Source organism: Fukomys damarensis, unplaced genomic scaffold (assembly GCF_012274545.1).
Source record: "Fukomys damarensis isolate Sample0158 unplaced genomic scaffold, DMR_v1.0_HiC HiC_scaffold_20, whole genome shotgun sequence".
NCBI lineage: Eukaryota > Metazoa > Chordata > Mammalia > Rodentia > Bathyergidae > Fukomys > Fukomys damarensis.
In genome coordinates, this window is record NW_022900932.1 from 41,811,325 (window position 1) to 41,823,696 (window position 12,372).

General features: G+C 39.4%; 1 protein-coding gene across 5 annotated transcripts in view; it reads left to right on the plus strand.

Annotated features, from left to right (window-relative positions):
* Positions 1 to 12,372, plus strand: part of Kif11 (kinesin family member 11) — a 57,285-nt gene that overhangs the window by 14,301 nt on the left and 30,612 nt on the right. For 3 of the 5 annotated variants that reach the window (XM_033766656.1, XM_033766657.1, XM_010632095.1), the window contains exons 1-7: positions 1,998 to 2,377; positions 6,070 to 6,202; positions 6,419 to 6,516; positions 6,722 to 6,800; positions 10,049 to 10,234; positions 10,353 to 10,477; positions 12,265 to 12,355. In XM_033766656.1, coding sequence (XP_033622547.1) covers positions 2,301 to 2,377; positions 6,070 to 6,202; positions 6,419 to 6,516; positions 6,722 to 6,800; positions 10,049 to 10,234; positions 10,353 to 10,477; positions 12,265 to 12,355 — 789 coding nt within the window. In that variant the 5' untranslated portion in view covers positions 1,998 to 2,300. Of the gene's footprint in view, positions 1 to 1,997; positions 2,378 to 5,461; positions 5,603 to 6,069; positions 6,203 to 6,418; positions 6,517 to 6,721; positions 6,801 to 10,048; positions 10,235 to 10,352; positions 10,478 to 12,264; positions 12,356 to 12,372 lie in introns of those variants that run through there. The other 2 variants (XM_019208675.2, XM_019208673.1) reach the window with 2 other exon arrangements.

Here is a 12,372-nt window from a genome sequence, read left to right on the forward strand (position 1 = left end):
TTTTTTTTTCTTCCCTAATGGATCTGACACTCTCTACCTTCTCTCACTTTTTTCTCTTTCTCTTTTTTTTTTTTTTATTTTTTATTTTATTTTATTTTTACTTTCTTTTTACCTTCCTCCGGAGCACCGTCGCTACCTTCGACCTGGGTCCGGAGTTCATGAAGTGAACGGTAGACTTACTGCGTGGATCAGGCGCAGGTCAGTCCTCTCTGTGTTCGGGCGCCACTTGTCGCGAGCCGCGACGTCAGGATCCTGCCAGCAGGTCCTAAACCTGAAAGGATGAGGACAGAGAGACGGGAGGCACCTTTCTTCTTCAGTTGGTTGCTTTATTACTGAACCTCTTTTTTATACTCTCCTGGGTCCGGGATTGCATATCCTCATTCTTTCAGGTCCCTGTTCGGGCGCCACTTGTCGCGAGAGGCGAAGTCAGGATCCTGCCAGCAGGTCCTAAACCTGAAAGGATGAGGACAGAGAGACGGGAGGCACCTTTCTTCTTCAGTTGCTTGCTTTATTACTGAACCTCTTCCTTTTATACTCTCCAGCTGCATGGGAGCGAGGGCTGCACGGAAGCGAGGGAGCGAGGGAGCGAGGGCTGCACGGGAGCGAGGGAGCGAGGGAGCGAGGGAGCGAGGGCACCGCCCACACATTCCAGAGGGAAACAATAACGACCATTATGGGTTACATCTGCTACTAGCTGAACTCGCCCGTGGCTATGGGCGAGAGCACCTCCGTGCCTGTGTCAAGGCTCACCATAATGGCTCGCCATAGAGTAGAAGGAAAACTTAAGAAAATTAATGCCCTCTATTTTTTCAGGAAAATTAAAAACGTTGACTAAGGCGGCAGAGGCGATAAAACAAACACTCCCTGGACGCGGAGGAGCTAAAGGTTCCGGTTAGCACCAACCGTCCATACGAGAAAGATCGGGGTGCAGTTAAGGAAATAGAGTTTCCTTTGGGTTGATTTGATGGCGGGGGGGGGGTTACCGGGGATCGAATTCGGGTCCCTGCACTTGCAAGGCAGGCAGCGGAACCACTGAGCTAAATCCCCGGCCCCTAAGAGTTCATTTGGGATAGGTCCATTTTAAAGCTACCAATGAGCCACCTAAGGCAAGTCCTCAGTAGACAGATGTGCAGAACGGATATGACCAGCGGTCTGAGCTGTAGATGTTTTTATGTGCAGGCACACCAAGAGTACAAGGAAGCTTTCTATTGCATTGGACTGTTACATAAGAGGCTAAATTGACTTCTAGGGTCCTGTTGGCTGTGTGGTCCGGAAGCGCAGCTCAAGAACCAGTTCGAGGCGTAGGAGTCTTCCGTAGCGTTTCCCGGACACAAAGCACCCTCTTTAAACGGCCTAATCTACCTTTCTACACTTTTACGGAGAGCCGGAAGCCAAGGCCAGTACGCAGCGAGCGCGGCATGCTGGGAGTTGTAGGCCGCGCCTTCGCGTACGCGTAATTTCAGCCAGGGCGGCGTCAGACCCGCGGAGCACTGGCTCTAAAGTCGCAGGTCCTTACTTTGTCTCTTGGAACGATTTAGCGATGATTTCTAATCAAGGGATAAATTCATAGCCCTCCATGTGATTGACACTTATTGTCTACTACACGTTGTACCCTTAACTCTTCCTAATTATTCTTTAGGACTATTGTGGACGCTGCTCGCCGTTGACCTCTCTTCTGTGCTTCCACACAACTCACAATTTTAATAATTACAACCACAGTCAGCCTTTCCTGAGCGCTCACTGTATGTGCGGATATAATCTACTCACCCGTACAAGCTCATCAGTTCTGTGGGACGGTTCCTATTATTTCCCTTTTCAGATAAGGGCAGTTTGAACAAGGCCACACTGAAGGACCATAGAGCGAGCACTCCTACAACTACCCTTCTACGCTAGGAGCTCTGGGGCTGGGGACCCCGCCGGCTTCTCATTTTCCCGTGAGCCCACAGCGCAACACAGTCTCCAGTGACAACACCACTTCCCATGGTACCTTGCGCAACCGCGCTGCTATTGGCTTGGCAACTCTGCGGCTTTTACAAATTGAGGCGCGGAGTCGTTGGTCAGGTCCGGGGCGGGGAAGTGAATGGAGACTCGGTTGTCTGGCTGTTGGGAGACTTGCTCCACCGCCTGTTAAGAGTTTCGGGTGGACCCGGGGACGCCTAGCTTCTCGTGTGGATTTTCCTCGCCCAGCCAACACCGGGGCGGAGGAGTCAGGCACCCAAGCCCGCGTTCGTAGCGGAGCCCTCCTCGCCCCGCGCCGTCCAACTCTGCAGGCAGGCCTTGATTTTTTGGCTGGGACAGTCATGGCGTCCCAGCCGAATTCCTCTGCGAAGAAGAAAGAGGATAAGGGAAAGAACATCCAGGTTGTGCTGAGGTGCAGGTAGGGAGAACCTGGCAGTGTTCGGAGCGCCGGGGCTTTGTGTATCCATTACCCCAATTAATAAATGAATGGATGGCTATTTCTAGAGCCTCCTATAGATTCCTTCACTTTACTCTTCCTTCCCACTTGGATAACTATTATCTTGTAAGACATGCCTTAGATTTCTTTGACTTCATTAACAATGGAAATTGCTTAGGTTATGTCTAATATATGTACAGTGATTTTGGTATAAAGTGGTTTATTTGTCTTGTACCTTTTATGGGGACTTTTCAGATAGCCTTCCTGGTGCAAGCCAGAATTTCCTTCACTTTTAAGGGCTGTGTAATATATCCTTGTGTGCATATACTGTAGGAACCAGCCTACAAGCTCAAACCTGACCAAGGAGTGACGACAATGAAAAATAAACAGACACAGAAACAGGTTAAAATCTGGAAGGCCATGGGGCTCATGTCTCCTTTGGACATAGACCCCCCGAGTGACTGGTGCACCTTGGTTTTATTCACTCTGAAGCAGGCACAAGTAATTAGAGTTACACAGGATTCATCTGTCTTCCTCCCTCCGTGGTACTTGTCTGGGTGAACAACAGGATCTCAGGTGTTTTTACTCTTCCCTGTAGCATGTTGGCATCCTTGCAGGCCCTCTTCTAGTGCTTACGGAGAAGGCCAATCCCTCATTCTTCTTCCCATCTGGTCTTCCGCAATATACCGTGTTTCGTTCACTTGTATTTCGATGGACACTTGGGTTGCTCCCACATATTGGAGTTTGTGAATAATGCTGTTAGACATGAGTATGTAAATATCTCTTTGAACTCTGTTTTACATTTTTTTGGTTTAGCCAGAAATAGAATTGTTAGATCATATAATAATTCTTAAATTTTTTGTGGAAGTAAAATCCTATTTTCCATAGTGGCTCTATCATTTTACATTTCTGCCACCAGTGCAGAAGCGTCACAGTTTCACCATAGCTTCACCAATGCTTATTCTTGTATGTTTTCTTCAGGGTAGCCATGTTAGTAGTAGATGTAAAGTATTATTTCATTATAGTTTTGATTTGCATTTCCCACCTTTTCATGTGCTTATCACCCTTTTCTATATCTCCTTTGAGAAAACATCTATTTAAGTCCTTGGCTCATTTTAAAATTGGACACAACCAACCCTTATAAAATTTAAAATTTTAGGGGTTCTTTATATATTCTGGATATTAATCCCTTTTCAAATATATGATCTGTACAATCTTTATCCCATTCTGTGGATTGTCTTTATATTCTGTTGATACTGGTCCCCCATAGTGGGGATGAAACCAAAGGCCTTCATGTTAAGCTACATTCCCCAGCTCAGATTTTAAAAAACATCTTTCAAATGTTTTTATTATGCTCAAAATCTTTTTGGCTTTTAAACTGTAAAATTTTCCCTCATTTAAGACCAGGTGCAGTTACCACGACTAGGTCATTAAATGAATTGGTCACAAATGAGGAATGGTACGTTACAATATTCAGAACAAAGAAACGGTAAAAGGAAACTCCACCTTGATGACTTTGCTTTTATTTAAGTTATTACATAACTTTTACATGCAGTTTTGTAATTTATAACACAACCTAAAATTATTGTACTGTATAATGCAACCAACAAAAATTACAGTACTGTATTAACAAGGTATACTGTACTGAAAAAAGAGATTGAGGCTCTATAAACAATATATACAGAATTGTACAGAATAAAAAGAAAGGTCATAATTCCAAACATTTGTCAAACAGGTCCTTCAACAAAGAATATCTGTACATCTTTGTGGTACATAATGTTTAGATTTATTATTAAACTTTCTTTTAAAAGTACAAAATTTATTGGGAAATAGGAGTAGCTCCTGAGAGACAGGAGAGGTCCTGAATAGGTTGCTGAGTGTTTATATTATATATATGTCAATAACACATCTTAATTTCTTTTTTCGTCCCATTTCCTTCCCCTCCATCTCTTGATCTTTCCATTTGAGAAAGATCTCTTGGCTCATCTTTTTTTTTTTTTTTTTTTTTTTTTTTTTTTTTTTTTAATTTTGAGACAGGGTCTAAGTTGACTAGGCAACTTGCAATTCTCAGTCTCCAGAGTGCTGGAATTAAAGTCAGATGCCACCATGCCCTGCTGGTGGGGGTAGGGTCGAACTCAAGACCTTGAGAGGCAGGCGCTAAATCCCCAACCTGATAATGTCTTTTGATGAACTTATTTAAACATTTTTATGAAGTCCAACTTGTCTATTTTTGTTGTTGCTTGTGCTTTCGGTGTGACATCCAAATCATTGCTAAGTCAAGCCCTAATCCTTTCATCTAAGAGTTTGTAGTTTTTGGTGTAAGATTTGTCTTCAGCCCATTTTAAGTTAATTTTTGTATACAATGTTATATAAGAGTCCAGCTTAATTTTTTTTTTTTTTAATTTTTGAGACAGTGTTGCCATGTAGTTCAGGCTGGTCTTGACCTTACTATATATATATATATGAGGCTGGTCTCGGCTATCCTCCTGCCTCAGCCTCCCAAGTGCTGAGATTTATAGGCTTGCACCACCATGCCTCAGCTTCACTCTTTTGCATGTGTATGTCCAGTTTTCCCAGTACTGTTTGTTGAATGGTCTTGGTGCCCTTGTCAAAACTAGTTTGCATGTATAGGAAAGAATTTCTTTGTGGGTTGGCTTCCCTTTGTTTGTATTTCTGTTTTTATGCTAGTACCACACTGTTTTGACTACTGTACCTTTATGGTAAATGCTGAAATCTGGAAGTGTGCATCCTGCAGGGCCTTCACACTGAGTTACATCCCCAGCATTTTATTTTTTATTTTGAGATGGGGTCTTGCTAAATCTCTAAGTTATCCATGCTGGGCTCAGACTTGTGATTCTCCTTCCTTGGCCTCCCGGAGTGCTGGAATTGCACATTGTTTTTGTTGTTGTTTTGTTTTGGTTTTTTTGATACTGCAGATTAACCAAGGGGCACTGTATCACTGAACTACATCTTCAGCCCTTTGTATTTCTGAGATGGTCTGAAATGATTCAGGTCAGCCTACTAAGTAGGTGAGATTTCTACTATGTGCCACTGTACAGAGCTGTCTCCTCTCATTTTTGATTTTTGTTGTTTTATTTTGTTTTGCCTTGCCATGCTGGGGATGGAACCCGGGGCGTTGGGCATGAAAAGCCTGAACTCTACCACTGAACCACCCCGCTAAGACCTTACTTGTAAGGACTTGTAGGTGTAAGTTTCCCTCTTAGCCATGTTTTTGCTTCATGCTAGCAGTTTTGGTTGTGTTTTTTTTGGAGGGTGGGGGTGTGTGTTTTGAGATAAGATCTTGCTACCTAGTTCAGGCTAGCCTTGAACTCAACTACGCAGCCTAGACTGGCCTCAAACTTGTGATTCTCCTGCCTCAGCCTCCTGTGTGTGGGATTACACCACCATCCCTGGCATAATTTAAATTCTTTTAACATTTTCTCTAGGCAGAATTGTAATGTACACATCTTTGACAATTTAAAAAAATTTATGGGAACTGAGACCCTTAATTGTATTCTGCTTTAACACTATCATTTAGTATCCATTTAATTCCAGTCAACAACAGTATAGTCACAATTTCCCATTCAGATTTGTCTTGACTAATATAGTTAATGAAAATGTCATTGGTAACCTGCTAAGAGTTCTTCAATAACTTTGTGCATTTCTTTTTATAGGCCATTTAATTTAGCCGAGCGGAAAGCTAATGCCCATTCAGTAGTAGAATGTGATCAAACACGGAAAGAAGTTAATGTACGAACTGGAGGACTGGCCGATAAGAGCTCAAGGAAAACGTATACTTTTGATATGGTACTTAACTTCTTAAAAGAATGCTTCTACTTATCTATTACACTAAAGTAATCCTAACATACATACTGCCCCTGGAATATGGTGTATCATTGTGAATTTCAGTTGACTCTGCGTTCTCAGATGGTTTCTAGTGGGCTGAATTACTTGATATACTACAAGCAAATTATTAAAATGAATAATTTTTGTTTTTTTAAGATGTGACTTTTTTTTTAATAGGTTTTTGGAGCATCCACCAAACAAATTGATGTTTACCGAAGTGTTGTTTGTCCAATTCTAGATGAAGTTATTATGGGCTACAATTGTACTATCTTTGCGTAAGCAGAACATTATTTTTCAAGTTGATAAAAAGTTTAGATGTGCATGTTTCATTTTGTTTTGTTTTGTTTTTTGTTTTTGTGTTTTGGTACCGGGGATCAAACTCAGGACTTTGTGCTTTTGAGGCAGGCACAGCACCACTGAGCTAAATCCCTGGCCTATGTATGTTTAATTTTGATGTAACACTTTCTTAAATCCTGACAGATATGGCCAAACCGGCACTGGAAAAACCTTTACAATGGAAGGTGAAAGGTCACCTAATGAAGAATATACCTGGGAGGAGGTATTGTTTGTAACATAATTTTATCTTTAATGTGGCAGAAATCTAGCTGAGTAAGACATGTTCTGGGCCTCTGTCTAGAAATACAGAATATCAGAGTACCTATGTCAAACATAAACTACTATAGTAAAATTAAAGCACATAGGATGGGTGTGGTGGTGGTGCATGCCTGCAGTCCCAACACGCAGGAGGCTGAGGCAGAAGGATCTTGAGTTTGAGGCCAGCATGGGCTATATATATAGCAAGTTCAAATATAACCTAGACTATATAGAGAGACGTTTTTTTCAAAAGAAAGAAATACACACACACATATAGAACTGCTAGTTGAGAAACACATAGTTTCTTTGGGAAAAAGAAGATCAACACATGGGACACAGTTGAGGTGATTAAAAAAAAAAAGTCTCTCTGGGACAGAATTATTGGAGCAGAATGCAGTGCTCCCCAATTATTTATGTGGTCTAAGACTTCCAGTGGCTGGCTGCCTAAAACAGTAGATAGTGCAATCCCTATATATTTTGTGGTTTTTTTCTGTGTGTGTGTGTGCGTATATATATATATATATATACGCACACACACACACATACACACATATATTTACAATGATGAAGCTAACTTATAAATTAGGCACACTAAGAAATTAACAGCGGAGATGAATAATTAAGTACAATTATAGCAGTGTAGTATAATAAAAGTTATATGAATATACTCACAAAATATCTTAAGTGAATAATGGTTACTTGAACACTAGCATTCTGATACCAGAAGAGTTGATCTTATAACCAGTAGGACTACCAAGTGACTAACAGCAGGTAGCACATAGTGTAGATATGCTGGACAAGGGGTGATGTCATGTCCCTAGATGGATGATGCAAGATTCCATCGTGAATGCTATACAGAAAGATATATAATCAGCTGAGCTCTGTAGCACATCCCTGTCCTACCAGCTATTCAGGAGGCAGACTGAGGGAGGAGGATCTCAAATTTGAGGCCAGTTTAAGCAACTTAGCAAGACTATGTCTCAAAATAAAATTTTAAAAAGGATTGGAGATGTAGCTCACTAGTGCAAAGCTTGCCTAGTTTTTGCAAAACTGTTTTCATCTACAGTACCACACACACACACACACACACACACACACACACACACCCCAATCCTGACAGGTGCAGGATTAAAACTTAGTAATTGTTGATTTATGGAACTTTCCATGGAATATTGTTAGACTATATAGTTAACTGTGAGTAACTGAAAATGCAGAATGCAAAACTATGTATAAGGAGTGATATTATTGAAAAGTAGTAGTACATGTATAGCTCCAAGGGAAGGGCTTTGTAGTGATGGAATAAAAGCACAGCAAGTGATAGTATGGTATTTTATTGATAACCTCAAGAGTTCAAGAAAGTAAGACCAGCCGGGCGTGGTGGCTCATGCCTGAAATCCCAGCACTGGGGAGGCTGAGGCAGGAGGATTATTGTGAGTTCAAGACCAGCCTGGACTGCATAGTGAATTCCAGGTCAGTCTCAGCTACATAGTGAGACACTGTCTCAAAAAAACCAACAAAAACAAAAACAAAACAAACCCAAGTAAATTAAGACCATTGTATTGAATGTTGTAGAAAGCTTATAGTACATTTCACAAAGATTTTCATCAAGTGTGTTTAAGTGAGCTAATTAACTTTATCTTCAAATTTTTAACATTTAGATAAGTTCTAGTGGTTATGGAGTTCAGTCATTAACTTATATTACATTTGGTGAATAAAGTTATGAAGCTACAACCATAGGAAATAAGAAATTAGTTTATAATTTCAAAAATTCAAGACTTTTAACAATTTTATTATGGACACATATTTGAGAAACATCCTTGTTTTATGTCAGAATTAGAAAACACACTCAATGGGCCATTTAAAAAATTTAAATGATGGTATTATTTGCTTATGAAGAAAGTTGGATAGGATTATTTAACTTGGCTTTGTAAGTATCTTGGTTCTTTCAAGTTTGTTCCCAGCCTTGGCAACTTAGAGAGATCCTGTCTCAGAATTAAAATTTTTTTAAAGAAGGAAAGAGCTGAGGATATAGTCTAGTGTGAAGGTCCTGGCTTCAGCTGCCAGTACCACAATTTACAAAAAAAAAGTTATATAAAGTAGCTTGGTTCAGTTGGTATCTGTGCAATTCTCAGGTAGGATGATGATTGACAGATAAGAAAGAGAAGGTTTGAAGAATACTGTTGAAGAGATTATTGTGTTTTTTTGTTTGTTTTGAAGCAAAACCTTTTATTGGTACATTTTAGATGTACATAATGATCACATTCATAGGGAATTTGTACCTGTACATGATGCATCTTGATTCTTCCCCTCCTTATTTGCAAAAGGTTTGTTTCCATTTTTCCTTCTATTCTTTTTTTTGTCTCCCTTGTCCCTTCCTTTATTTTCTGTTTTGACATTTTATTCTATTTCATTTTAAGATAGAGTCTTGCTAAGTTACCCAGGTTGGCCTAAAATTTGCAATCCTCCTGCTTCAGCTTCCTGAGGAGCTGCGGCCATAATCATCTACCACTGTTTCTGGCTTTTGCCACTTTTCTTTGAAAAAAGAAAAAAACAGTGATCTTTTGAGAAAATTCCTATAACTATTCTTTTTCTTTCATAAATTTTATTCTGTATAGTTAAGTTGTACATGTTTTGAGATGCAGATAGTAAAATGATTACAATAGTCAAATTAACATATTCATAATTTCACTTACTCATTTTGTCCATGTGTGAGTATGATAAAAAAAACTAAAATCTTTTCTTTTAGCAAAAGATTATTGTGTTTTTGAGTTGCTTTGGCATACAGTTGTCCCTTGGTATCCATGGGGCTTTATACCAGGGTAACTGCCCCTTTTCCCCTGCCCACACCAAAACCCCACAATGCTCAAATCTCTTAAATGGCATTGTATTTGCATAAAATCTTTGTCCACACTCCTGTACACCAAAATCATCTCTAGATTACCTAGTACCATGCAAATACTACATAAACAGCTCTTATACTGTATTGTTTAGGACATAGTGATAAGAAAAACTCTACATATTCAGTACATGTGCAGCATTTTTTTTCAAGTATTTTTTCTATACATGATTGGTAGAATGCAGAGCCAGCAGATCTGGGGAGTTGACTGTACTTAGGTTTAAACATTTTAACAGAGGACCTTATATGTGTTTTATCTGCTACCATAAATGGTACTTTTTCTTTATGTTTATCCTTATTTAATACTATAATTTCAGGATCCTTTGGCTGGTATAATTCCACGTACACTTCATCAAATTTTTGAGAAGCTTACTGATAATGGTACTGAATTTTCAGTCAAAGTGTCCCTGTTGGAAATCTATAATGAAGAACTTTTTGATCTTCTTAGTCCTTCTTCTGATGTTTCTGAGAGACTACAGATGTTTGATGATCCCCGTAACAAGGTAACTCCATCTTATAAAATGGAATGTTTCCAAATTTTAATGAGTGAGACTAAGAAGTCAGTGTAGTTTCGCTTTTTTTTAACCAATTTAATGGAATATTCTTTTGTTCTTTGGTCAGAGAGGAGTGATAATTAAAGGTTTAGAAGAAATTACAGTGCACAACAAGGATGAAGTCTATCAGATTTTGGAGAAGGGAGCAGCGAAAAGGACAACTGCAGCAACTTTGATGAATGCATACTCCAGGTCAGAAGGCCGTGTCACATTTCCTTTTTTTAAGGCAGGATCTCATGTAGTTCAGGTTGGCCTAGAACTCACAATGTAGCCCAGGCTAACTTCAAACTTGCCATCATCTTCCTGCCTCAGCTTCTCAAGTGCTGAGATTGTAGGCATGTGTCACTATTTCTGGCTTATTTTTTTATTTCAAAATAGGATTTTGCTAAGTCAGTAAGTTGCCCAGACAAGGTTTCAACTTCTGATCCTCCTACCTCAGCCTCCCAGAGTGCTGTGATTACAGGTTTGCACTGCCACACATGGCTGAAATCTTTATTTAAAGATAACTTTACTTTAAAAATGTTCAGAGACATGTGGTTACTAAAACTGGCTTTTTGTGGGGAGAAAGGAACAAATTTATTTTCTCTAAAATTTAAAATTTCTACTCTATAAATTTTTATGACTTAGGAACTCCTTTTTTTTTTTTTTAAATCATAGACTTGGCTAAAGATCACTTTTTATGAATGTGTGTCATAAAGGAAGGAAAAATTAATTCATTTTTCCCAAATTATCTTGGACTTCTATGCTTAATTGCATTAATCCTATAAACCTGGATTAGCAATTAGTGGGTAGTGATAGAAAAATGAGATGAATATTATAACTCAGACTTACAGTTTCGTTTATGCCAATCCTTGTACTTTCTCCGTTCCTGTAACTTAAAAAGTTAAAGAACTTAAAAATAACTTGTATAATAATCATATTTTGGTGGGTGTGGTGGTGCATAACTAATCCCAGCTATGCTGGTGTCTGAGGCAGGAAAACTGAAATTCTAGGCCACAGTGGGCAAACTAGTGAGTCCCTGTCTCAAAATCAGAAAAAGGCCTAAGGGCTCCATTCAAGGCCCTTGGTTCATTTACCAGTACTGCTAAAAAAGAAAAGAAAAGGGAAAAAAGCTACTTAAAACATTTTAGATAACATAGAAAGTACAAAGAAAAAAATTTAAGTTACCATATTCTCCGCCAACTGTCAGTGACAGTAACAATCATAATAATATTTACCAAAGGCCATTGCTACAAAAAGATGTCTTTGGGCATCTATTTAAGATAAAGTAAAATCTGAATGTCAGTATTTAGCATAAGTTATACTTTTGAACACGTTGTTTGTTTTGAGACAGGGTCTCACTATGAAGTTGAGACTGACCTGGAACTCACTATGTAGCCCAGGCTGGTCTCGAACTCTCAGCGATCCTCCTGCCACCAGTTGATACCGAGGAGGGTCATAATCTGATGGCTTGCTGAGTATTATTTGAATTTATGGTAATAACATATTACAGGTGGCTCTTATGAACAGGGAAACTGATTCGGAGCCTTCAACTGTGAAACACCAGGCAACTGTCCTGACCATGCCCCATATCCAGCTTTCAGAGGTGCCTGAAAATTCTAGATCTAAGTCGTAGCATATTTCCAAGTAGTTTATTGGAGCGTCCCCTGCAGGCAGCATGTGCAAGACAGCAAAAACCTAAGCATTGTTCTTTCACCTCCTGTCCTGCAAAATATTATTGAAGCTGGGTTTGGTGGCACACTTGTGTAATCCTAGCACTCGGGAGGCTAAGGCAGAAGGACCACCACTAGTTTAAGGCCAGCCTGAACTACAAAGTGAGATTCTGTCTCAAAAAAAAAAATCTTACTGATATCTCCTATTTAATAATATATTTGTCTAGCCTTGTGGATTTAGATCTTTCTTTATTGTTTTTAGTATTTTATAGGAAGCAAACAATGTTTTACATTACAATGAATGGACAATTTTACCTTGTTTTTTAGTCGCTCCCACTCAGTTTTTTCTGTTACAATACACATGAAAGAAACTACAATTGATGGAGAAGAACTTGTTAAAATTGGAAAGTTGAATTTGGTAAGTAAGCCTTTGCC